The 24,109-nt window shown below is 42.4% G+C and overlaps 1 protein-coding gene across 2 annotated transcripts; it reads right to left on the reverse strand.

Annotated features, from left to right (window-relative positions):
• Positions 1 to 502: 502 nt before the first annotated feature.
• Positions 503 to 23,254, reverse strand: sugt1 (SGT1 homolog, MIS12 kinetochore complex assembly cochaperone). Of its 2 annotated transcripts, none has more exons than XM_072363591.1 (13): positions 23,118 to 23,254; positions 22,974 to 23,022; positions 22,168 to 22,258; positions 21,798 to 21,867; positions 20,800 to 20,870; positions 17,933 to 17,986; positions 16,779 to 16,807; positions 16,553 to 16,575; positions 16,161 to 16,257; positions 14,801 to 14,908; positions 5,143 to 5,233; positions 3,791 to 3,963; positions 503 to 1,256 (listed from the first exon to the last, which is right to left on the reverse strand). In XM_072363591.1, the coding sequence occupies exons 1-13, from the start codon at positions 23,129 to 23,131 to the stop codon at positions 1,155 to 1,157; spliced, it is 972 nt and encodes a 323-aa protein (XP_072219692.1). In that variant the 5' UTR covers positions 23,132 to 23,254; the 3' UTR covers positions 503 to 1,154. The 2 variants fall into 2 exon arrangements, with proteins under 2 accessions (XP_072219692.1, XP_072219691.1); XM_072363590.1 differs by having other exon boundaries at positions 16,779 to 16,810.
• Between the last annotated feature and the right edge of the window lie 855 nt (positions 23,255 to 24,109).

A 24,109-nucleotide genomic window follows, 5' to 3' on the forward strand; every position in this document is an offset into this window, starting at 1 on the left:
GTTTGATCGTCACCAGAGATGAAACGATGTGTGATGAATTTAACACTTAACTCGGTGTGAGAGGCTTGATGATGCGGTTAGGGAGGCTGATCCATATTAATGCTCTCTTGCCTCGGCAGGACACCCCCTCACAGTTACAGCTGCCGCATATGCAGTGTGTGGTTGGAGAACAGGGGAGGCTCGCCCGCTCCCACATCTCCGCCTGAAAATCAGCTCTCCACCTCGGGGCTGCATCCTCGCCTGCTGGCCAAACAACTCGGGGCTCTTCTTGATACCAGTCAAAGCGCAATAAGTAAACCGCATCCTCGAGCTGTCAACCCTATCTGAACCCGCCTGCTCTCATATCAGCAATACCACATTTCATTGCTCCCAGCGTGTAATCACAGAGCGCGGCTCCCCGTCTTAATATACTGCTGTTTCTCTGTTTGAGTGAGCTATTCCGAGACTTCCCGACCTGTCCAAAACTGCTTCCAGAGACAACAAACCAGAGGACACAACGACGTTTTAGAGCCAAACAACAAATCTTTTATTTACATTGAAGCTTGAGTCACACTGAGGGAGAAGCAGGTGCTAAGCCACTGGCAGACAAGTCGAGCTTGTCATGTATTGCTGTTGACTTTTTACAGGGGAAAGGAAAGAAATAATAAAAGTATGGGCCAAGAAATCTAGTTCTAATTTAAACTGGTTGTTTTTTTCTTACTCTTAGCAACTTTACATTTTTTACACAACTGTTGATAATAGCACGTCATAAAAGGCTTCCAAACAGAAAGGCTGCAGTTGATTTGAGACAGGATAGAAATGAAGAAAAACAAAACTGTACTGAAGAAATTCATCTCTGTCATCGTTACCTCCATTTTCAGTGTGCTGGCCTTTAAAAATCAGACGATTTAAATCAATCCGTTCAACAGATTATTCTGATCAACTGACCCCATCTGCTGCTAAGCTCCTGCAAAGAGTAGGCCATGTGTGGTTTGGTTGGGTGAGAGTAAGAACACAGTGGCTCCCTGCACTTAGTGAAAACACCAGAGCAAAGACACGAAGAAGAGGCGAGGAAGTGGGCTGAGGACTCCCACCGGAGCTCAGATGGACTAATGTGAAGAGAGATGATGTTAAATAGAGGTGGGAGAAAGAGAACGGACAGTGAGAGGGAATGCTCAGTACTTCTTGTACTCCACATCACCCGGTGGCTTCACTTCCACCTTTCTCTTGCCCACATCTCTCCAGTTCGTGCTCAGGACGGTGCCGCTAGACTCCATCTGCAGAGGGAGGAGGAACAAAGAGACATGAGGCACATAATAATAATAATACCTCGCCATGGATGTTAAAATAGCAGCAGGTTTAGGTTTGCCTTCAAACCGCAGCAAATAATTCTTCACATTCAAATATTAACAGAGAAGTTCATTAACTAGAAAAATCAATCCCCAGTTAAATTAAAAGAAAATGACCGTTCTTAAAACTTGGTTCTTGTTCTCACAATTGTCATTTTGATGGTCGGCTCCGCCAACTTTGCTCTCACCAGCTCTCTTGTAGAGATCCAGGCGGCACGACCGAGACAAATCAATGTGCATCCTGGGATAAGTGCAGATGGATGTAAGGTGAAAGGCTGAGGGGTGGCTGTGAGTTCAGGGTGTGTAGATGTAAAAGCTTTGATTCTGACCAAATAAATTCACAAGAAGATTTGTGCATTCGAGGCCACAAAGAGCTGCAGCTCACATCAAATTCACTTACATTATTACAGGGTGAAAAGACCAAAGCTGCCTCTATTAAAAGGTCAGGGCTCTGTACAATACGGAAAATGAGACATTACTGACATCCTTCTTTCTTTCAGAGGGCTTGAATCAGGGTTTTTCTGTTTAGATTGTTTGGGAAAAATTGTGAAAGCTCACGTTTATTTTCATTTTTTTAACTGCCATTCGTGAGCCCAACAGACAGTTCCCAATGTCCCGATGTAGCGCTTTATGTTACGATGATAATCTGAATCATTTAGGACTCAGCATCTGCCGCTGCTCCGTCTCAGTCTGACAGCTCACATTTAGAAAACACAAGCGCTGAGAACAGTAAAGTTCATGCTGTTCTCCAAGTTGTTGGTTTTTTTTTATACATACACGGTAAAGAAAATTTTTTAAAAATGCCATTTAGCTCTTTTTGCACTTCCATGTAGCGCAGCATGGGTTTGGATTTGATGTTTTGTTGAACAAAACTAACCATGCAAAATTAATGCGACTGCAAATGAGATCACTCAGAAAGCTCCTCCAGAGTTTTAGTTGACAGCAGTCAAAGCACTTTCACTTTGGAGAAGTGGGGAGGGGGGCTGACAGGCTTGCTAAGCTAACTGCTCATCAAATAAGAGCAGATTTTATTGTGAAAAAATCTAAAACCTCAGACCTCAAACGATGTTTGCCTGGAACTGTCCAACCTTCTGTTAGCTCGGCACCTCTGTCAGAATTCCACCTGCTACTCTAAACTGAGAGCGCTCCGACCTCTGCTGCCAACACGCTGCCCAGTAATAAGTGCTTCAGACAAACATTAGTAATTCACAGAGGTTGTCAGACTACTCTCGCCTTCCCCAATAAAACATTTCCACACAGCCGACAGGCTGTTTTCACACGTTCACTGAAGTCCTCAAACATCCAAGAGAAGTTCCAGAGCGTTGACATGTGAGAAAGCAAATGTCCGCCACATTCACTACGGACGTCTGGCAGAGATTTTCCACCCGTCTCAGAGGGTGAGACGATGTGCAAACGTAGCAGCGAAAAATCCAGAGCATTTACTGCTTCTGAGTGCGAGTGTGTGTGTGTGTGTGTGTGTGTGTGTGCGCTGGTGACAGTTGCTGCTTTCATTTCCTCTCCGCTGACCTTTGTGGTGCTTTCCACTCGCTCCTCCCTGTTGTGTTCATATAAATACCTCGTGTCTGAACATGAACACGACAATGGTTGAGAAGCCTCACAAATATTTTCGAAAGGTCGTTGATTTCCACGCTGACTTTTTGCATTGTGTTTTACCTCCTCGATAAGCTAGAAACCCACCTGCCGACTTCTCCAGCTGTGAGGTGCCTGTTTAAACATCAACTGTGGAAAAAGTCAGGGACCCAGTTTTGTTGTCCTGAACTTCTCTGGTGTTCATGTGTGACGACGTTGACAAGCTCCTGCCACACCGTTTTAGGGCAGCCATTTTACGGTGCAGCTAATGTAAAACAAGTCATGTCGTTTTGAGCAAAAAGTGTCTTGACCAAACATTTCTTCAGTCAGACTGAAGTTGAGCTGATCACAGATTCACACTTTTGTGCCTTCATGTCTTAAAGCATTTCAGCAGACTAACGCTAAAGCTGCCTTGCCTACAAATCTGAGAGACATTAAACAAAAGAAGTTTGTTTTCCTCGCTTAATGATGAAATCCAGTTCTTTAAAGAGAAGACGGCGAGCAGGATGGGGCCACATTGTTCTTCGTCTGTTCTGCTAAGGAAATGGAGGTCTCAACAGCACAGAGGTTTTGTGTTGTTTAGTTTCTATTCATTAAAAAGTCCTAAGATGACCTTAACTACAGCGAGGCTCTGGTAGGCTTAAATTACTGGACAAAGAGATGCATTACCAAGGCACGGTGCTTTCTAAATCTCTGTCATGGAAGTGGTGAATGTAAACTTAGCAAAAATCAATAAGAAGACCAAATAAAAATAAACTTCTTCCTTTCAGAAGGTGTTCATTTTGTAAACTGAGAAAAAATGCACAGAATATGAAAGCTGTTTTGTGACAGCGAGCCTAAAAGTCACATGTCGCTTGGAACAGAATACTCACAAAGGATTTGTTCATGGCTCGTTTGACCTCATCTGTGCCGTCCGAGTAGATCTGCTGGAAGAGTTTGTTGAGCGCTGCGTCTCCCTCCAGGTTCTCATTTTTCTCCTCCTCGTTCAAGTCCAACATCAACTTGTCCCATTTGCAGATGTAGTGGGATGACGAAGGGTACTGATCTGATGGGGGAAGAAAAACAGAGGTTTTATTTTTGGTGATAATAAGGCATCAGTTTGTTGGGAAAACAAGACCAACTGTCATCTGTTATTATTTTTGTGAAGATAAGCCGTCTCCCTGCAGGGTGGTCCTCCGCAGAAACGCAGAAGACACCAGAGGGAGGGTCCAGCATGAGCCAAGGAGACGTTTAAAGTGATGTAATGTGGCTCTGTGGTGGTTCTCGGGCTGTGGGAAACCAAACAAGTTCTTTGCTAGGACCACCCGTCTCTTGCACAAGCCCTGAACCGGCCTGGAAACCGTGTTGGATGAAAGGCGGTAAAAGAGGACTCAATTCATTTTAGAACAAACACTGCTGAAAGGCCTCTTTGGGCTGAATCCTCACTGGAAAGAGGTCCAAGAAAACTGATACACAGAGAATGTTGTCGTTGAATTCTTAAACAGATGCAAGTGATTTGACTAATGTAATCACACCAGGAAACCTTGACTGGTAAGTCTGAATAAATTTCACTCACTTTGCTTCCGATTTACCAAACTTACACGCCAAAGAATCCCATTGTTATTTAAGTACAATATTCTCCAAACATAATACGGCCACACTAATCCCGACAAGCGATGGCGAGGCAGAGAAAGAAATGTAATCCAGACGCAGATTTACATAAATACAGCAGAAGTCGAACAGTAGACTGATTCAGGCCAAGTGTGGACATACTGCAGTGCCATCCTTTAAGATCAGATGTCCAACATCAAGTTTTGAATCTAACAGGAGGCCGAGTTATAAGCAAGCAATAATAAAGAGGGAAGACACTGGGCTGGGAAACAGAGTTCGACTGGCCACTAAACTTTAACTTTCCCCTCCACAAACACACACACACAAAGAGTTATATAAGTAATTAATCCTGTCAGTAATAGGAATGTGTGGGCAAAAATACTGAGTCACACTTTGCTGTCATACCTTTCCCTCTCGCTGCCTCCTTTTGCCGTCACACTAATGAAGGACTCTTGCAGGGCTTGACTGCCCACTCTCATTTTAGTGGAGAACAGACAAACAGGAGCTTATATTGATCTTTGCATAGGAAGAAATAAGAAGTGGTAGAGGAAGAAGGGCAGAGGCAGAGTGATGAGAGCAGAGGCGCGAGAATAGTGGGGGGAAAAGAGTATGAATGCCCAAAGTGAGAACTGACTTGGATTAAAGTGTTTGATGTTGGACTCCTGTCCTTCTCCCTCCAGCTTCTCCCATCTAATGGCGTCCATCTTCTTCATCTTGATTTCCACCTGACAGATGAAAAGTGGAGGTACAAGAGTGGGAGAGAAAAAAGAAAGAAAAGAAGACAATGTTTAACAAATATCTTTGGCATATGGGACAAAAATAAGGCTTCCATTAGAGTGACATGTTAAAAGCGCAGGACATCAGATCATTACGGAGGCCAAAAGGACCGTGTAGTTGAGAGCTGTGGACAACTTCGCCTGTGTGTGAGTGTGTTAGAGAGACATCAGGGATGTGCGGGGGCACAGCTCAATCTCAAACCTCACTGACAGACATACCGCACTAACGAGATGCCTGTCAGCCAGAGGGCCAGTGTGAGAGAAGGGGCGCGAGAGGGGGAGGAGGGCGGCAGATCCTAATTCCACACAGCAGCATCTCATCCAAATCATTACACCAGAAGAACATGGGAGAGGAGGAAAACAGCGAGGGGAGAGAGGACATGGACACATGCTTTTAACACTGAGCGGCATTGACAGGGCACACAGCAGTGAGGCACGCGAGCAGCAGCGCCATGTGCCCCCGCCCCAGCCAACCCTCCCCTCAACACCTATTAATGGTGTGTGCATTTGATACGTGTGCATGTGAAAGACAGATCTGGTGATGTCGGCGCAATTAAGGAACATTTCTGCTCTGCTGGGCGATGTGATGATTCATTTATGAGGGTGGCAGGAGAAAGGAGCGGAACCAGGAGGTAGACAAGGTTAGGGACACGGAGGCTGAGAGAGAGGGGAGCAGATTGAGGGGAAACAAGGCAGTAAGATCGCTGGCAGAGGGGATGAGCGAGGGTGTGACGCGGCACACTGATAGGCCGCTTTGCTCCATGTCATCACTTTCTGCTTCACGAAAAGCTAAAAACGGAACACGTCAGCTGAGAATACAAGTTACTGCTCACATAATTACTTCATATATAGACCGCGTCCCACTGTTTCTTTCACCTGACACATACAGTCAGGTTCTGTTTGTTAATCTGCACGATAACACACAGAAAATCCTTATTTTGTTCATGAGATGATTGGTTACGAGTGTAAATGGGAATAGAACACCACAGGCTCCATTTATGCAGAAACATTAGCAGCCAGTACGCTTTAATATAAGTGCTTTGTGTGTCTTTTGGAAACTAACACAACAATTCTCGTGTGAACACAACCAAGTGCAACACTTTCAATGTCTTCCGGCAGCACCATGGAGGAGCATGTGGAATTCCTTGAAACCTTTCCATGACCTCTCTGGAGGTCTGAAGAGCCTGAGAGTGGACTTCATATCCTTTTGAGCTTTACATGGTTGTTAAAATAAACTCGAGCAGTAGTAGTAACTAAATGTAACTACAGGACACAAAGGCGGTGCAATATTAGCCAACCCCTGAAGAGTTATTTTGAGGGCTCTGGCAGCCCAGGTCCTGTTCATTTTCTGCATGGGCAAAGTTGTGCCACCTTCTGTGGACACTTTCAGAACCCTGGACTGGTATGCATCTCTCAAAGTGCCGTCTCACATCATATTTGCTTCTTTCATCTCACTAATAAATGACGGACTCACTGCTGTCGGTCTGCGTGTTCTTTGCCTTTTCAGTTCATCCAGTTTACTTCACACCATAGACTTGCTCAGATTAACCTCTACTCTAATTCAGAATTTGTCCGCTTCCCTCCTAGGTTTTTGTAACGAGAGTCGAGTATAACGGATCGATTAGCCCAACAACCGAAGGGTACTAATGGTGTCCTTTGGCTCGACGTCACGGCGCTCCCAGTCCCTCACACATAATGGATTTCTTTAATAGAATAACACTGACCAATTGCAATGATTATCTGGCGTTTCTTGGTTGCGTCAAACTGACTTTGTCCTGAACCTGAAAGGATTTATTCACATTTAATAATGTTGGTTCCAAAAAAATCTTGTTGGTTCACGTCAGTGTTTTTTCCTTTTTAACAGAATAATAATTATAATAATAATAATAATAATAATACATTTTATTTGTAGTGCCCTTTACATAGCAAGATCTCAAAGGGCTAAAGAACAGAAGAGCTCTTTTCACGTGAAAGATTACAATAAAAGGTTTTTTGCTACATCTGTAAAGACTCGTGCTCGTTCAAAGATGAAGAGCTGAAATTTAAAGGCAAAACGAATGACAGAAACAGCTGCCGTCGGCCACAGTAGAAATGAATGATTCCAACACTGGCATCACTTGAGAACATCACAATCGGTGCATCCCAACATTACTTTTCCATAAGACTATAATACAGAGCAAACTTTCTGAATTCAGGAACGGTGAACTTGGATGAGAACCCAGCTCAGCTACGACAGCATTTTCAACAACTAAACTAGTGAGGCATTCAGCCACGTCATTATCCCAAAATCAATATGAAGGCTGTCAGCCCGAAGCAGCGAGCCGAGCTTTGGGATGTGAGCTGATCGCTCGTGTTATACAAGGCTCACAGGGGCAGGGTGGCTCTTGCGGCTTTTGTGTTACAGTATTTAGAGCACGAGACGCTGAAGGACTGCGCTCACTGTTGTGAGATACTGATCGTTTTCCTTCTTGATAGTTAGCAGGATAATCTGCAGCCGGTTCTAATAGAGTGCTCACCCAGACTATGATGTGGATATAAAACAGAAAAGGACAACTGAATGCAGAGTCCTTTTATTAGATTTTTCCAACCGCAGGGTCGTGCATTCCTGCTGTAAAGTTGGACATTCTAACCTGGGTGTCTGCAGGGATCGACGGAGCAAAGGACTACTCAAGAAACAAGTTGGATTTTTCTTTTTTTTTTTCAGCCTTTATGCTTTATGCCGAGCGTCCAGTCATCTGGATGTGTTGTCCTCATATTGTGCTAAAAAAGAACGGTTTAATGATGTGCTTTCATCATCTTATGGAGCAGCTGGCTGCTCGAGGAAGAAAATAAATTAATAAATAAATAAAAAAATTAAATCACCTTCACAAGTAAATCCAAGAACACTAAAGGCTTTTTCTGAGGGGAAAAAAAGTTTATTTTCCTCACTGACATCAACTAGACTTATGTATGGCTGGTGGGAGCTGATCCGAATGGGTTTAAATCCATCCAGTCATCTGCTAAGTTTCTAGGAATTACTTCTCATCTGGCAAGTTGTTTTCATAACAGTGTCCTCAGATGCCCATTGTCATCGTTAGGAGACTAAATACTAATCTATGAAGATTATCAATAGTATATATACACACACATCTGTCTTTGTTACGCTTTACTCGACATAGTGACAAAAGCAATGTTTCCATAAAGCCATCTTCCATTGTGGAAAGTCTGCAAAAACCTTTCATTACACAAACCAGTTACAATTCATGGCAAGTCAAGTATCAAGAAGTCATGTTGGATCTAAAAAAAAAAAAGAAAAAAGAAAAAAAGGGCAATGAACACTTACGTCCGATTCTTCTGGCTGATATTTGTCTCAAATCATTTGATTAGTGGTCTCAACAAGGCCAGGGTGATTTAACAAAACAACAACATTTGAATACCATTTTTGAATGTGAAGGAGAGCAAGGAAAGAAGAGGGCAACGGAGCACTCAAAACCTGAATAAAATCAACCAACTATTAATCATTTTCAGCTACGAGGCTTTGTATCCAGGTCAGGTAACACACAGCGGATCAGTGTAGCAAGAAAGTTTGGGCTCACTCAAAACATGTCGGCACCAAAAACAGCTACACTTTAAAGGCCTTCGCTTCACTGGAGTCAACCACAAGTCCAGACTCGAGCGTCAATTCAATGAACATTTCAGAGTGTTGATCTGTCCGAAAAGTAATAACGAACAGATGGAGAGCAAGTGCAACAAAAAAACCCACCAATTTTACACCACAAGAAAACTAGAATTTTAAGCTCAACCATGGAAGCTGCTGTGGTTTGGTGCACATGTGGCACAAAGACAAAGCAGGAGCTCTCAAACCAGGAAACCTCATCTCTCATTTCAATAATTATAAGCTATATGTATTCATTAAAATGAAACAAAACCATCTTTTTGGTTCGATGGGGCTTGAAACAAGGCTGCAATTAAACAGTGCATTAGCTTCACGGTTTTCCCTTTTTGAACAGCATCATAAAATGAGGCAGAGAATAAGAGACGCAGTCTGAGAACAAGAAAGGACCAAAGAGCAAGAAAACGAAACGTTATCACCTGAAATTACCAGCCAGAGCTGCTGGTGCCATTTATTGTCTTGAATATTTTCGTAGTGCCAAGTCTGACAGAAGTCAAGCCGAGGCTCTGTGTGTGTGTGTGTGTGTGTGTGTGTGCTTCTGTGTGTACTCTTGGGCCATGCAACATTAATCTGCTGCCACATCTGCGTTTCCTGACTTTCAAGGGACATGGCAGCCAAGGCGCCGCATGTGTGTTTCCTCTGTGTGCGTTTCTGTGTGTATGACAGGCGAAGCGATGGTCTGTAAAGGGATGTGACAGCAGAGCCACAATCAGGGGCCACCACCCACAGGACCCCAGGGGCTTGACCATGCAATACTGCACTACACACACTTATGTGGACACACACACAGGCTATTTAGAGAGGGGCACTGGGGTCCTGTGCCACTCGCTGCATGCGTTTGTAACCATTGCCCCCTCTCCTTCCTGCCAGGACTTCTCCTCTAGCATCTTCCCCCTCCTTCAACAGAAGCCTGCAGATTTCAAAATAAACTCCCGAAAAAGACACGGAAACGAAACAAACATTCTGAGATGTTGACAGGCGTGCAAATTAAAGAGGGGAGACGCCACTTTAGCTATTTGCCAAAAAGAGATGACTTTAGAGCTGAATAAAGGAAGTAGCAAGGATTCAAAAATTGTGTTGAGTGCGCGCACGTGTGTGTGTGTGTGTGTGTGTGTGTGCATCAGCCGTCTGTTCTGATCAAACACACTGGTGTGTAATTGGCTCCCCGTTGTTGCGATGACCCCTGCGGTTGGAATGTTTGTTGTGATGGAGGACAGGAGGAGGTCGCACTGACGATAATGTGCTATAGACGACACTGACACACACACACTGGGCAAATACTTTTAAATAGCACAAGTGTGTCGAAAGATTACTGTTCAAGCCTCCGCATTTATACATGTCTCTGTGTGTGTGTGTGTGTGTGTGTGTATGCGTGTGCACTCTCACGCCCAGCTTAGCTTTCCCCTGCTAAGTTGTCTTTAAAGACGAGCGAGTAGATGAAGCGTAAACACAGCAGAGCAGAGAGCGCAGGGCAGCCTGTTACCGAGGCAGACGTTGGTTGAGAATCAGCAGCTCTGAGGGCAATGCATTTTTTGAACGCTCATTAGGGATGCACGCCAATCTGGAGAAACTTGATTTGCTGATGCTGTTGTACATTTGAATGCTTCTATACCCCAGTGGCTTCGAAATGAATCCCAAAAATTCAAATGAGACACGTCGCGAAATCTCCTCAGTTGGTTAAGGTTTCTTGCGATGACGAGCACACATGCCTACACATCTCACCTGTATAGGTTGTACAGAGTATCGTATGCAATTTCAAGACTCTGAATGGTGCAATTACCCTGTCAGGGCTTATGTGTGTGGTGTTATACGTGTGTGTGCGGGGGCCATGTGTACCCGAGGAGCCCACTGGACCAGGGAACAGGAAGGGCTTTGTGAGAGAGGAGGAGGAGGAGGGCTTGAACACTCTGTCTTGTTATCATAGAAGTAGGTGTTTGTATCAGCATAAACATAAAAAAAACGGCAGAGAGTGTGTGTTTATAGAGAGGGGGTGTGAAGAGACTGACCAAACAAAGAAGGTCAATGACGCAGAAAAAAGAAAAGAAAAGAAAAGAAGACACAAACACATACAGCAGGAATCTTAAGACCATCCTGAGCACTTGTTTAAGCTGCAACCCACGTGCACCTCTGGTATGCAGTGTCTGCTGTTGCCATGGAAAAGTGAGAAAATGAGTGAGAGGAAGTCTTCTTTGAGAGGGGGCACTTTCTGTGCAGGTCAGCCTCTACTCAGCAAAGTGTAGCCACAGTGGATAGAATGCACATAATACAGACGACAGGTTACGCAATGCCACAAATCTAATTTCTCAACAGCGTTTTGCCGCTTTGACACCAAACGGCACCCAACTCCAGCACCTATGACTGTGTGCTGCCCTTTCACTCCTCCAGTGGTGCTGCTGTGAAAGGAACTAAAATAACTGTCATGAACAGCTTCGCCCGAATAAGAGCAAATGCACAAATGTGCATCTTTTAATGCACATATACAAACTCTTGTATTTGTTTCTGTTTGCTTTACAATATCAAATGATTAGGAATCTGATCAGGAAACAAAGACTTTAAAGCCAAGCACTCATTGTGAAAGAGACAAGTCTGGGGAGGAAGGGGAAAAAAAAGTCCTTTTCACACTGGTCAACAAACCCAATAACACCCCCTGACATCTGGCTCCGAGTGCTTTGTGAAAGTGTTTAATCAGCATTCAGTTCCACGTTAAATGGCTGCAGTAGACGTGGGTTTAAATCAGATCCAGCTCTGTTCGGCGCTAATGGAAACAACACTCTGGGTGTACATATCAATTTTCACTGAGGATGCTGTGGTCGGTGAAACAAAAATGGACACGGCTCGCATTTTCTTCACAGAAACACACACCGGCCCATCGTTAAAAGTCTAACACGGAGGCTCTGAAGCTGAAGCTCCCACCCGGTTCTGTCTGCAGAAAGGGATGAGTTTGTTCTGTTTCAGCCGTCATCAAGACAGCTGGAAGCTTATTCTTTCTCCTATTCTGTGCTGGGGTGTCACGCACTCCAGTCAAATGTAGTACACTAGCCTAATTATCTCAGAGTTGTGATTATCACAAAGACAGTGTAATGCCATCCCTTCATGTTGTCATAGAGACATGCACCGTCCTCTGGGAGGCAGAAGTACTCGGGACCTGTAAGTTGTTGCTCCCAAACAAACCCGCTACTACATGCAGAAAGAAAGGCTTCAATCAGCTTGTTTTAGCTGGTGTACCTGGGTTTAAAAAAAAAATAATAATAAAAAGCAACAAGCTGTGTTTTCCTGCAAGTACAAAGAGTAATCATCTCCAGGCACCTGTTCACAAATAAAAAAATTAAAAAATTTGTGGACATTAATGAGTTTAAACATCAGTCACACTAAGAGTTCTTCTGACTGAAAAAAACACTTAGTGTTGGCTTTCGAAAGAGGCCAAAACCAACCATTCACATAGTTTTGGGTGTGCAATGAAGTTGACCAGAACTGGAAGAGGTTAACTAAGGTTACTTAAATGACAGAGATGCTGGCTCTTATTCAGTTTATGACGTTCAGGTAAATCACTGCAAATCCACCTTTAAAAGGCAGGCACAGCTTAACTGTCCAACAGAGAAACACCTCAAATGTGAGCTACACTGGATTAGTTTGTGCCAAACGAACAAGAGGTTATTAAATTCATAATCAACTTAAAGATATTTGTACTAAAAACCCACACCAGTTTTCATCAGAACCGCTCCACCTTCAGATAAGACAATTTATATAAACGCAGACGAGTAAATCTGCCTTTTGTAATCAGCTGTATCATAACCACAGTCACTCTTTGTCTTCTGTCGGTGGTTTGTGTACAAAAGCCACATGTCTTTTTCATTTCCCATAAAGGTCGTCTGTCTTAATATAGTCTCTGATATTATAACTCAGAGACAAACTTATTCTCCATCTCCCATGTGGAGCTTAAACTGGGTAAGCAAAGGAGTCAAGATGCTGACATTTCACATTTATGACTTATGTTTTAGAACAAACAAAAAAGAATATGAAGAGAAAGTTTAAGGTCAAACATCCATCCATTTTCTACACCCACTTAATCCAATTCAGAGTTTGGGGTGGGGGGCGGGCTGGAGCCTATCCCAGCCACCACTGAGCAAGCAGCAGGGCATCACAGGGCCAAAAAGCGACGAATGTGACTAACAACCGTCCACACTCACCCTCTCGCTGTGCGGCGACAGCGTTAACCACCACTCCACTATGACCTTAAGGTCAAACATTCCCTCCCAAACTGAGGTGACAACAAATGGCTACCAGACAAAGAGCCTTTAATACAATTTTCCTACTGAAAACATCGTGCAAAGACCTAAACAAGATTCCAAAGAAGCAAGCAGAGATTTATGCTGCCCAATATCAACGAGGTAAGACTGATCGATGCCCCATTAAAAAAAAAAAAAAAAAACCTTCCTGAATGATTAAAGAAAAGCTGTCAGATAAAAACATGTCTCTTGATCTGCAGGCTAAAGCCTGACAGTGGTCTTAGCCCTGAATCAGCACGCTCACAGCTGACACATTCATTACCCCACATCTCTAAATTCACACTAATTAGGCTATGATTAAAAAAAAAAAGAAACAAGGGCCCGTCCTACTCATTAGGTCTGTAATCACCTTAAAACAGTGTAGAGGAACTCTCAGCAAGTACAGCCCTTATATTTGTGTGTGTGCGGGTAAGGATTTGTGCTTATGTGTGAATCTACAGTTAGTTGCTCAGATGAAATGAGCCAACGTTTCCACAGGAGCTGCACTGTATACAGCGAGAGTGGATTTTCTCATTTCCACTCCTGCTACAGTAAGCTTTGGCAGCATTAAGGAATTAAAGGTGGTGACAGCCCACTTTATATTGCGTTAAATTACTGAAGAGATTAAGATGCTGATCTCAGAGTGGTAACCCAAGTAATGATCAGCCACAATTTCAGTAAGCTGCTTAAACTCAGCATCAGGATTCTCTTTTCTCGCTTGATTATTTTTTTTAGCTTTATCAAACTAAGAAATGAAAGAACAGGAAAAGCGATTAATGACCATCTCTTAAGAGAAGAAAACTGAATACACAGACACCACAAACAGGGACGGCTCGAGAAAGTTTTTGATTGGGGGGCAAAGCAGGGGCACAGACGGGGAAATGGACGGCACGTAAATAACCCCCAAAAATGTTAAAAATTATAGATATCACCTAGTTTTTAGGAATTATACTGTTTATTGTTGATCATCTGTCAAAGTGCATGGCAAATGGTATCATTTTTCATTTAGGAGTGTTCAGCGTGCTTTTAGTCATTATTAGAATGAGATTTTTAATCACTTTAATGCAAAAAATTGAGATACTGCATTGATAACTAAAAAAAAATAAATTAAATTGACCCAAGTCAGAGTCTATAGCCACCATCTCTTCACTGACTGACGTTATTACATCATATTTTCTTTATAGCGCCATAAAACATGTTCCCTGACACGTCCCACAGGCTGCTCTGTCACAGTTGAGAGCTAATTACCAGCGTGCTAAGAATTAATAATGCTCTAAATGATTCTGGGTAAAATTCAATGACTTTTCACTCGTAATCGAAAACTTTGCTTCGAGCTGAAACTCTGAGATTAGGAAACGTGAAAGTGGTAAACTGATTTTCTTTCTGCCTGAAGTGAGTCTGCTTCGGAGGAACATATCAGTAACATAAACTAATGCCATGTCCGACCTGAATAAGCAACCTTTCTTGTTATTGCATGAATGAACTTGTCCGTGATTTGAATACCTTTGAATTTTAAAGTGTGAAAATATGCGGCAGAATGTAAACAATGCACAGCCGTTACTGTAACTGACCCTTCTATAGTTACATTAAAAGTGATACCTTGGTGGTGAGGATCTTGAAGTTGCTCTGTTGTGGCACGATGGGATGCAGAAGGTGGAGGTGGAAGTTGTAGTTCTTCCCGGATTCTAGCTGGATCTCTCCGCAGAGCTGAGAATATCACACAAACAATTAGCTAAACATGCAAACAGGAATCAGGCTTAGCTACAACAGCACAGTGACAATGAAACAAATAACTGTTGCATTAATCAGACTTTCAGAACTGAAACTGCCGCATTAAATACTTTGCATTGATTTAACGGCAACACCCAGAAATTTCATACAAACAAAGGAGGAGTGAGGAAGGACTGAGGGTGTCAGAATGTGTCATGAGAATTCTCATGTGAAGTGGCTGCCGTGACGGTCAGGAGTATCTTCGCCCTGTCCCCTGCAGACACTGTGTGACCAGTGATGAGTGAGGGTCAGACAGCTCCCGTCATTCACTGGAACTGCGCGCTGTGGGTGGCTTCAAGACTACAGCCCAAATCTTCACAGCGATAATCGGGTTTGGAGAAAAGCACTTTTTTCCATTTTTAAATTTCCATTCACTTCAATGTATAGCAACACTCAATCCACAACTAACACTTTACTAAGAGTGGTCTCCTCTGATCTGGGACCAAACAAATTTAAGAAGCGGTTCATTGTGGATTTAAGCTTAGAAAATGAGCTCAAGTTGCTTTTGGGCAATTCCACAAAACTATCAAAGCCTTATTATTCATTTCTCATTGAATTTCTGTGCTGTCTGTAGGTACACAGCTGCAGCACACTTGGTCACCAGGGAAAATAAGTGGAACCACTGCCTTTCATCTTTAATTTCTTTTGTATATACTGACCTAGTAAAAAAATGATGAACTTATCTGTACTCTGCACCACAGAGGGAGCTTAATAAGTGACTGTGTTATTTGGAGCAAGTGAACTATTTCTTTTGAAATGGGGTAAACTCAGTTTGTTATTCTATTAGGAAAGACAAAGCCGTTCCCTGGGGTGCCCTGCAGTTACCCCTCGGAGAGAGGGAGAGACAAGTGGAAAGACAGAAAGAAGTGAAAGAAAGGAGGGTTGTCCCCGAAGGGCTCTGAAACTGATCCTAGATCAGTTATGCCTTCCATCTACAGACAATTAGGAGGTTGGAGAGGCTGGGGAGGTAAATTGTTCTTAGATCTGTACTTTGGGGGCAATGTTAACAAGGCACCACTGGAGGCATAGTTGGGTCCATGGGGAGAGAGAGTGTGTATGTGGGTGTACACATGTGTATGAGACCCATCTAATGGGCCCCCCTGAGGAAACACCCATGAGCTAACCCATCTTTATTCCACACATATGGAGAGAAAACACTGATTTCTTCACCCCAGCACTGCATACATACCTCCTTTTCCAGGAAGCTGACACGCACACCATCCTTGGGTACATTTTTTGCCATAACTGTGACAATGACTTGGGATTCTGTTTGGTACCAGTCGTGCCTGAAAGCAAGACATTCAACACATGAACAGTAAATACAATAATAATAACAATACAATACAGATATCTTAAGTTAGGGACAAATAAAGTATTTTTCTTGTAATTTCATTCCATTCATGATATGAGAAAACTAACCTGCTTTTAGACATTTTTTTAAATTTCATGCAATCCATAATCTAATGTACGTGTTTATGTCACTATAAAGTGGGGCTGCTTCAAAGCACCGAAGCTTAGCGTAAGAAATTTAAATAAAAAGTAAGAACATAAAAAAAGATCCCCATATATGCGTGCACTTACTTCACAGGTGGAGCCGCCGGTGTCTTGTGGGTCATACAACACCCGAGATAAGATGGTAATTAGGGAGGAAGACGTGGTGAGAAAGCAAATGCACGAAACAAAAAGCACACAAATGAGAACAGAGAAAGGAGATCAAAAAAGGAGCTTGGTAAGTCAAATGCATGCGCAGGGAAAAACTGGTACTGAGAGCAACAGTGCCCCCAAGTGGCCACATGGAGAAACTCACCGTGTTGATGCTGTTGTTTTCTGTCTTATCTGCTGAAGAGAAAAGCAAAAAATAAATAAATAAAGACAGTCGCTCAGGTGGAAACATCTTTACACTCCTTAACTGGCTTGATGAAACTCTAAAAAATGTTTACTGCAAGACTCTATGGAGCACAGGCAGTCCCACACGAACACGTGTACAGACGAGCACTCTCTACAAGCCTTGCCATCGCTTTGTTTACTGGTCCATCCACGCCCATTAAAAGCCCTGTGAGCCCAAGCAAGCCTGAGCAGCGTTTACCAGCATGCTATCATACATTATTCACTGACTTCATTACATAGAGGGAGCGCAGAGAAAGATGAGATGATAGGAGGCGTGTTAATGTTGTCTTAATGAGGTCGCGTTTGAAATGGAAAGAAGGAGAGAAAAGAAAAGTTGGGGCGTCTGTGTTTATGTGTACAGAGACACGCTCGGTGCCACATGTAATAGAATAACCAGGTGCCATATGTGTTGGTTGGTGGTAAACATGCTGTCACCAGAAGAAACGATGACTACTTGTGGTGTGGAAGTGAGCAAGCGTGGATGGGACTGACTGTGTGTGTGTGTTTATGTGCGTTTGTGTGGAGCAACTGCAAGCAGGCTTATGAAGAGGTTGGGTCTCATCGGGGAATTTCAAACATCAGTAACGTTAACTCTGATGAATCACACCGCTCCTGGGAATGCGTGTGCATGCGAGTGTGAAGCGTGTTTGTCAAAACTTGTGCTCTTGTTTACTTGAGATAATCCAGAGGGCCCGAGCATCGCCATCAAACAGCAGCCCACCACGCAGACATAGCATGCATCTTTTATTGGACTAAGCAGCTCTGCCTCCAACACTGTGAGCACAAACTGTAGATCCATGGATGTGTGTGCGCGCTCATTTGTTTGATCAGACAGGCTGATCTGCTCTCTGACTGTGGCATTTAGCTTCATGTTTGACAGGCGTAATAAACAGAACACACTGCAGAAGTTGGAGTTATTGAGTCTCAGACTTGTTTGAAATAAAACTGCCATACACAACACTGTGTACAAACATCCAACACATTTAACCTCTTATTACCATCAGCCAAACATTCAAAGACCAGTCAGTATCATAAATAACAGTAATCTAAGTCATCTGAAATGATCTAACTTACCCCCCATCATCTCTTCACACCGCTTGATCCACACCTCAAATGATTTGTCAGAATCTGCAACAGAACAAATAAACAGGTTTTTTTCTTTTTTTTTTTCTCCCAAAACATATCTGTGAAAACGTCGACCTGCATTACATGAGTGGTTCTAATTTCAGGATTTAGTATTCAAGTTCCAGGAAAAGCTGAAGATACCCGGTAATAGAAAATCAAATAAAACTGATGTTCACAGCTGCCAGGTAAGCCCATGATTCAGCTACTCATGGAACCGCCTTTAGCAGCAATAACTTGAAGTAATCGTTTTCTGTACGACGTTATCAGCTGCTCACATTGATGTGGAGGATTTATGGACCACTCTTCTTTACAGCGTTGCTTCCATTCACTGAAGTCTGGACTTGGACTGGGTGCAACGCCTTGTTTATTTCTACATTCTGTTGTAGATTTAAATGGCTGCAAAAACAAGCCCAAATCATCAGCCCTCCTCCACCGTGCTTAACAGTTGGTATGAGGTGTTTGTGCTGATCTGCTGTGTTTGGTTTCCTCCAAACTTGCTGCTGTGCATTAAGACCAAACATCTCCACTTTGGTCTGCTCTGTCCAAAGGACATTGTTCAGGAAGTCTTGTGGTTCGTTCATGCAAATCTTCCAAACAAGCCGTACTTGTTCAGTCTTTTTCTAACCGTACTGTCATGAACTTTAACATTTAACATGCTAACTGAGGCCTGGAGAGTGAGATGTAGCTCCTGGGTTTTTTGCAGTTTCTCTAAGCATTGCATAGTCTGACCTTGAGATGAACTTTATCGGACACCCACTCTGAGAAGACTGTCAATCATCTTGAATGTTTTCCACTAATAATCTTTATCTGTGTAGAAAGATGGAGACCAGTTTCCTTTCCTCCTTAGCATTGTGTTAACACACATCTGAATGCTCCAGACCAGCGAACTGACAAACCTTCGGGTTTTGTCGAGGTGCTCACATCGATGACGATCAGTTCAGAAAGAGCCTTTGATTAGCAGCACCTGGCTGCTACTTAGCCTCTTAATTCCTACAGAAACTTTTAAAGTGGACCTCGTTCTCCTTCTGTATGTTGATTCAGTTCTTGTTAAATGAATGATGACAGTGTAAAACGCCATGTGTTGTTGTTCATCTCAGGTTGTGTTTAAGACCGGACAAGGACCAGATTATGTTTATTATGTCCCGATATAATTAGGAACTAATTTAATAATAAAGCCAGCATCTGTGTTTTGCATACAAGAAATAAATGAAAACTTAGTCAGAAATTATCTGTACATTGCACTATTCATTTAGTCCTTTGCTATTTTGCCTATACATCTATTGTCTGTACATTTTGAGAGAACAAATAAATGTGAACATTTAAGAATAATAAAACAATTAAGTAGAAAGAAAAAAAAAGGGAACCAAATGAAGCCTGCTGATGTTCCTGGTGAAACAGACATCGAGCCTGTCAGCGGCCTTCATCTGAAGCAAACAGTTCCACTTAGACGACTGGATGAAACGATACTGACGACTTGGGGTGTGGCACCAGCCATATCTTACAACTTAAAGGGATACCCCTCCCCCTTTTTTTTTTCTAAATGAGGTTTTGTTAAATACTTCTGAGCAGTCCATGCAGGAGGCAGAGAGCTCTCAGTTTGGAGAATCAGGGGAGCAAACACCCTGTGGTGACACGATGTTCCAACACCGACAGAGTGGGAATGAACCACAGAATGTTACGCTAATGAACAGCGTTCAGATGGAGGGGAATAAATAAATAAAATAAATGTACAGTTCAGCTCCCCAAACAGAATTTTTCCCCCCGGTCTGACAGCTCTCTACTGCAGGAAAGATGCTGCGTAATGATGACGTCTCGCACAAATCTGCGTTGCCGATTTCTTTGTTGAAATGTTTTTAAACCGAGAATTTAATTAGTAAAGAAAGTAGTACAAAAGTAGAGGGACTCGTACACTAAGAACTGGGGTACAAGGCATTCTAAGCTGGTCATATTTATCTTCATTGAGTTGGGATTTTATATAAATGGAATTACAGCCCGTGTGTTGCGGATGGTTTTTTGGTGTTGGCAGAGGAGACGGAACAAGTTGCGAAAGTAAGACATTTACCAGGGAGGCCGTATTTTGAAATGGTATCAGTTATTGAGGTAGTATTGTTTTTATTTTATGTGTTGCTTTGAACAGAAAAAAAAAGTGAATGAAAAGAATAAAAACAATCATAGGGCTGGTGACACAAATTCTACAACAGAATCCGGATTTGAATAAGAGTTTAAATGATTTAGAACAATTTGGATATCAAAATCATTTAAAAATTAAGAATTAAACTCTAGTCCACAACAGTGTGTACATATACGGTACACAACTGTAACACAAAAGTAAAAGCAAATCAACCGGTGGCACTACTGAACATTCAAAGCCTTGAGAGGCCTCCAGAAAAAATGGAATATCCCTTTAAATCAACTAACGACATCAAGGGTCCACATCTGACGTGATCTGTAAAAACATGGCATAAAGCCAAGCTGATGACAACACCTTCAATTCCAGCCAACAGCTTCACACGAATCCAATGATTTATTAAAAAAAAATTAAATTAAATTAAAAAAAGGCTTTGAAACCAGAAACAGTGCGTTAAATAAATCCGTAACGCAATCTTTCAGCTATCTGGAACACAATCAGCCGGGGTGTTTTCAAAGCCACGGCACAAACAATAAATAATGACGGAATATTCTTCAAGCTAAGGGCCATAACTCCAGCTCTGTATTCACTGAGCAGAGTGAAGCAGACAGGGTACTGCTGGGAACAGTGGTTGGTTAGGAGCGGGTAAAAGGAATCTGGGCTTGAGGCCGCAGTGGGTTGCACTTACCATCGAGTTGGTGTCCCTGAGTGAAGGCTGCATGCGCTGACTCATAGTGTTTCAGGTGGTACTCTGCTATTCTGCAGTTGGGCAAGAAAGGAGAAAGAAATAATAAAAAAAAAATTAAAAAAAAAAAAACATGCCACACACACTTTGATCAGATTATCTTGGAAAACTTTGGGTGACAGCGTCTGACACACAACATCTGAATCAAGCGTCTTGTTAAAGCAGGATGTTGAAATATTCATCGTGCGTCAACTGTCTGGCCACACGGAGAGAAACTTTGCAAGTTTGAATTCTTAACTCTGCAGTGAAACAGTTCTGTGAAAAGTGAGAAATTTGTCAGGAAGAATTTCACGTCCACTGATGATTCTGTCCACATGCTACGTTAAGCCCCTTTAAAACAGATGAAGAAAAAAAACAGTGTCTTCATAAGTGTTTTACAGCCATGTCATTCAGACGTTGGCCTGGACTTCATTCAGATAAGTTTACACAAAACCATTTAAATGGAAAAAAATATCCCTTTTTATAAATGTTTGCACTTTTTAAACAGTCAGAGGTACACTTGTGAGATTTTAATAGTGCTATAGTAATAGCATAGTAGTTATCAACTTCAGACTGAAAGTCACAATGCCACACAAAACTCCACCTAAAGATTTAGACCATTTTTTCCTACGTTGTTTTTCCATACATTTCATATCAAGGCAACAACGCCTTAAAACAGCAATGATGATACGCCTGAAAGGGGCTTTTCATTCAAAGGCAACTTTGAAAAAGGAGAAATTGTTCACTTAAACAGCAACAGTCATTCCATCAAAACAGATGTGGGGGTATGCATCATGTATAAAATGCATCCATTAATGTCTACGGATTTAAATCCCACTGCGATTTATCGACTGACATAAATCCTTTCACGTAAACCAGCAGTTTCAGTAAAAGGCAAATGTTCATTCGCTTCATTCTGCAACCATTAAGTGCCAGGTTTCTCTCTACTTTAGAGTATGTACCCTGTACGCAGGAAAGCTAGAGGAAGGCCAGGATTCAGCTGTTGGGCTTTCTTGGCATCATCAGCAGCACCTGTGAGAAAAAAATAAAATAAATTAAATTAAAAAAATAGCAACTGCACTACAGTGAGTGCACACAGGCTCAATTTCTTTTTCTGGACACAGCTGACAATCTCACTCAAAACACATGATAACTTCTGTTTATACAACGTGGGCCCGAAGAGGTAAGTGAGCTGATGCATCAGACATTGTTTCAAAGTAACCTGACTGAACAAAGTTATTTTAAGAAACACCCACTTCCCGGAAGCAAGAGCAACTATCCAAGTTCTTTCAAGATAAATGTATTCTATCAACATGCTCGCTGCGTACTTACAGGTGTGGTTTTTGAGGAGTATGTGTGCATAGGCACGCTGACAGAACCACTCAGCATTGTCAGACTCTCCCCGCAAGGCCTCATTGAGAGCCTAAAAGGGAAAGACATTGTAGATGAAGAACTTTGTCCCAATGTTTTCATTTAAAGAGGGGAAAAAAGTCAATACTAGATAAGTGCTGGCACTACAGCAGGCAAGGCCGAGCCTTTTACAGTTTACAATGACAATGCATTACACCCACCCAAGTCTGTTTGGTAGAATCAGGTTTATTGTAGCTTACTGTTCAGGCCAAACAGCATGAGAAGTTCATACAGTCTCCAATAATGACACACTAAACAATCACATAACCAGAGGGAGGTTCATATGTTGACAAACACAAATAAAACTATCATTCGTGACTAATTTGAATCTGTTACGCTTCACGCTGTATGCTTGCCATGCTACCAGTGTCTTTAAAACCGACGGTCAATGTGTTTAGCTGCGGCTATTAAACGACAATATTACATTTATAATGGTAGCAACAAAGCAGTAAAAAAAATCCCTTACAAAATATACAACTTTATAAATTCCTATATATAACTACACAAATCTGTTGATAGCTCCCTGAACATTGGTGCTAGCAGGAAACATTAGCTAACTTTGCTAGCTTAAATCACGGGCTAACATCAGAACATATTAACAAAACCGACAGGCCTCATTGCTGTTATATAAAGTAGCTATTTAAAGAAGATTGTAAGGCAATGCAAACTTCAATGTGTTATCCAACAAGCGTCATCAGCGAGAGGAAATACTAATGGTAATGTTTTACCTCCAGAGCCGTCTGTGGATCTTCGTCAATGAAGCTATCGGAGAAACTGCTAAAGCGAAAACGAGAAACCAACCGTTAAAAAGCCCAATGGAAACTAGCATAGAAATAAAACAGAAGCTCATTAACGAGTTTAATTCAACTTGCCGTTCGGCTGCCATTGGTTAGGTTTGAATATGGACTGTGTTTCTGGAGTGACAGGAAAGTTCTAGACGTGCAGACTTCTAGAAACGTGATAGCGGTAGAAGTCCCAGCCTCAAGCGGGCTGTCAACATCCGGCTGCGCACTGCTCATACTGCCGCTCCTCCTCCCAACGGCCAGGAGGAGTCAACGTCAAAATGACAGCGTTTCAGTACAAGAACACAAGAATGTGTCGCGACACAAAAGCATTTAAGAATAGAAATGTTTCGCGAGAACATATTAAGAGTATAACGCAAGTCGGTGGCTCAAGGTGAAAATACAGGTAAAAGTTTTACCAGTAAACTTAGCAAAATACAAGGTAGAGTAGAGTCATGCACATTAAACTATGGCAACGGACGGGTTAGGCAGCATTTTGTAGGTAAGGATACCAATAACACTGATTACTGATAGGTTCATCTACCATGATATTTTACAATTTAATACATATTTTGCACAAACAACCACAGTCACCCCTATTTCTACATATATTAGAAACATTAAATAGCTGCAACAATTCGTTAAAAGAAGTGCAAATATTATTTGGAGGTACTGTATAGAGGACGCAAACAGAGTTTAGTACAAATGTGATGAGTTTGAAAGTCAGTATTTAGTATGAGCACCTTTATTCTTCAACACAGCTTGAATGCTCTTAAACAAGCTTTCAACCTAAAGCTCTTCTTTGGATGTCGGCTGCCTTTTGTTCCGTTCTTTGTCAAGATGATCCCACACTGCTTCAATAATGTTGAGGTCCGGGCTCTGTAGAGGATTCAGCCCTCCATAAGACCTGCTGCCACTGATTTTCAGTCCACTTCTTGTGTCATTTGGCATAGCTCAGCCTTTTCTCCCCGTTTTCTTCTTGACAGCCACCCTTCCATGGAGACCATTTCTGATGAGGCTTCAGTGATCAGCTGACGGTCCAGATGCATCTCTCAGGTCCTGTGTCAGGTCTTTGCTGTTTT

This window comes from Leuresthes tenuis, unplaced genomic scaffold (genome assembly GCF_036924035.1).
Source record: "Leuresthes tenuis unplaced genomic scaffold, fLeuTen1.0.hap1 SCAF_14, whole genome shotgun sequence".
In the NCBI taxonomy this organism is placed as follows: Eukaryota; Metazoa; Chordata; class Actinopteri; order Atheriniformes; family Atherinopsidae; genus Leuresthes; species Leuresthes tenuis.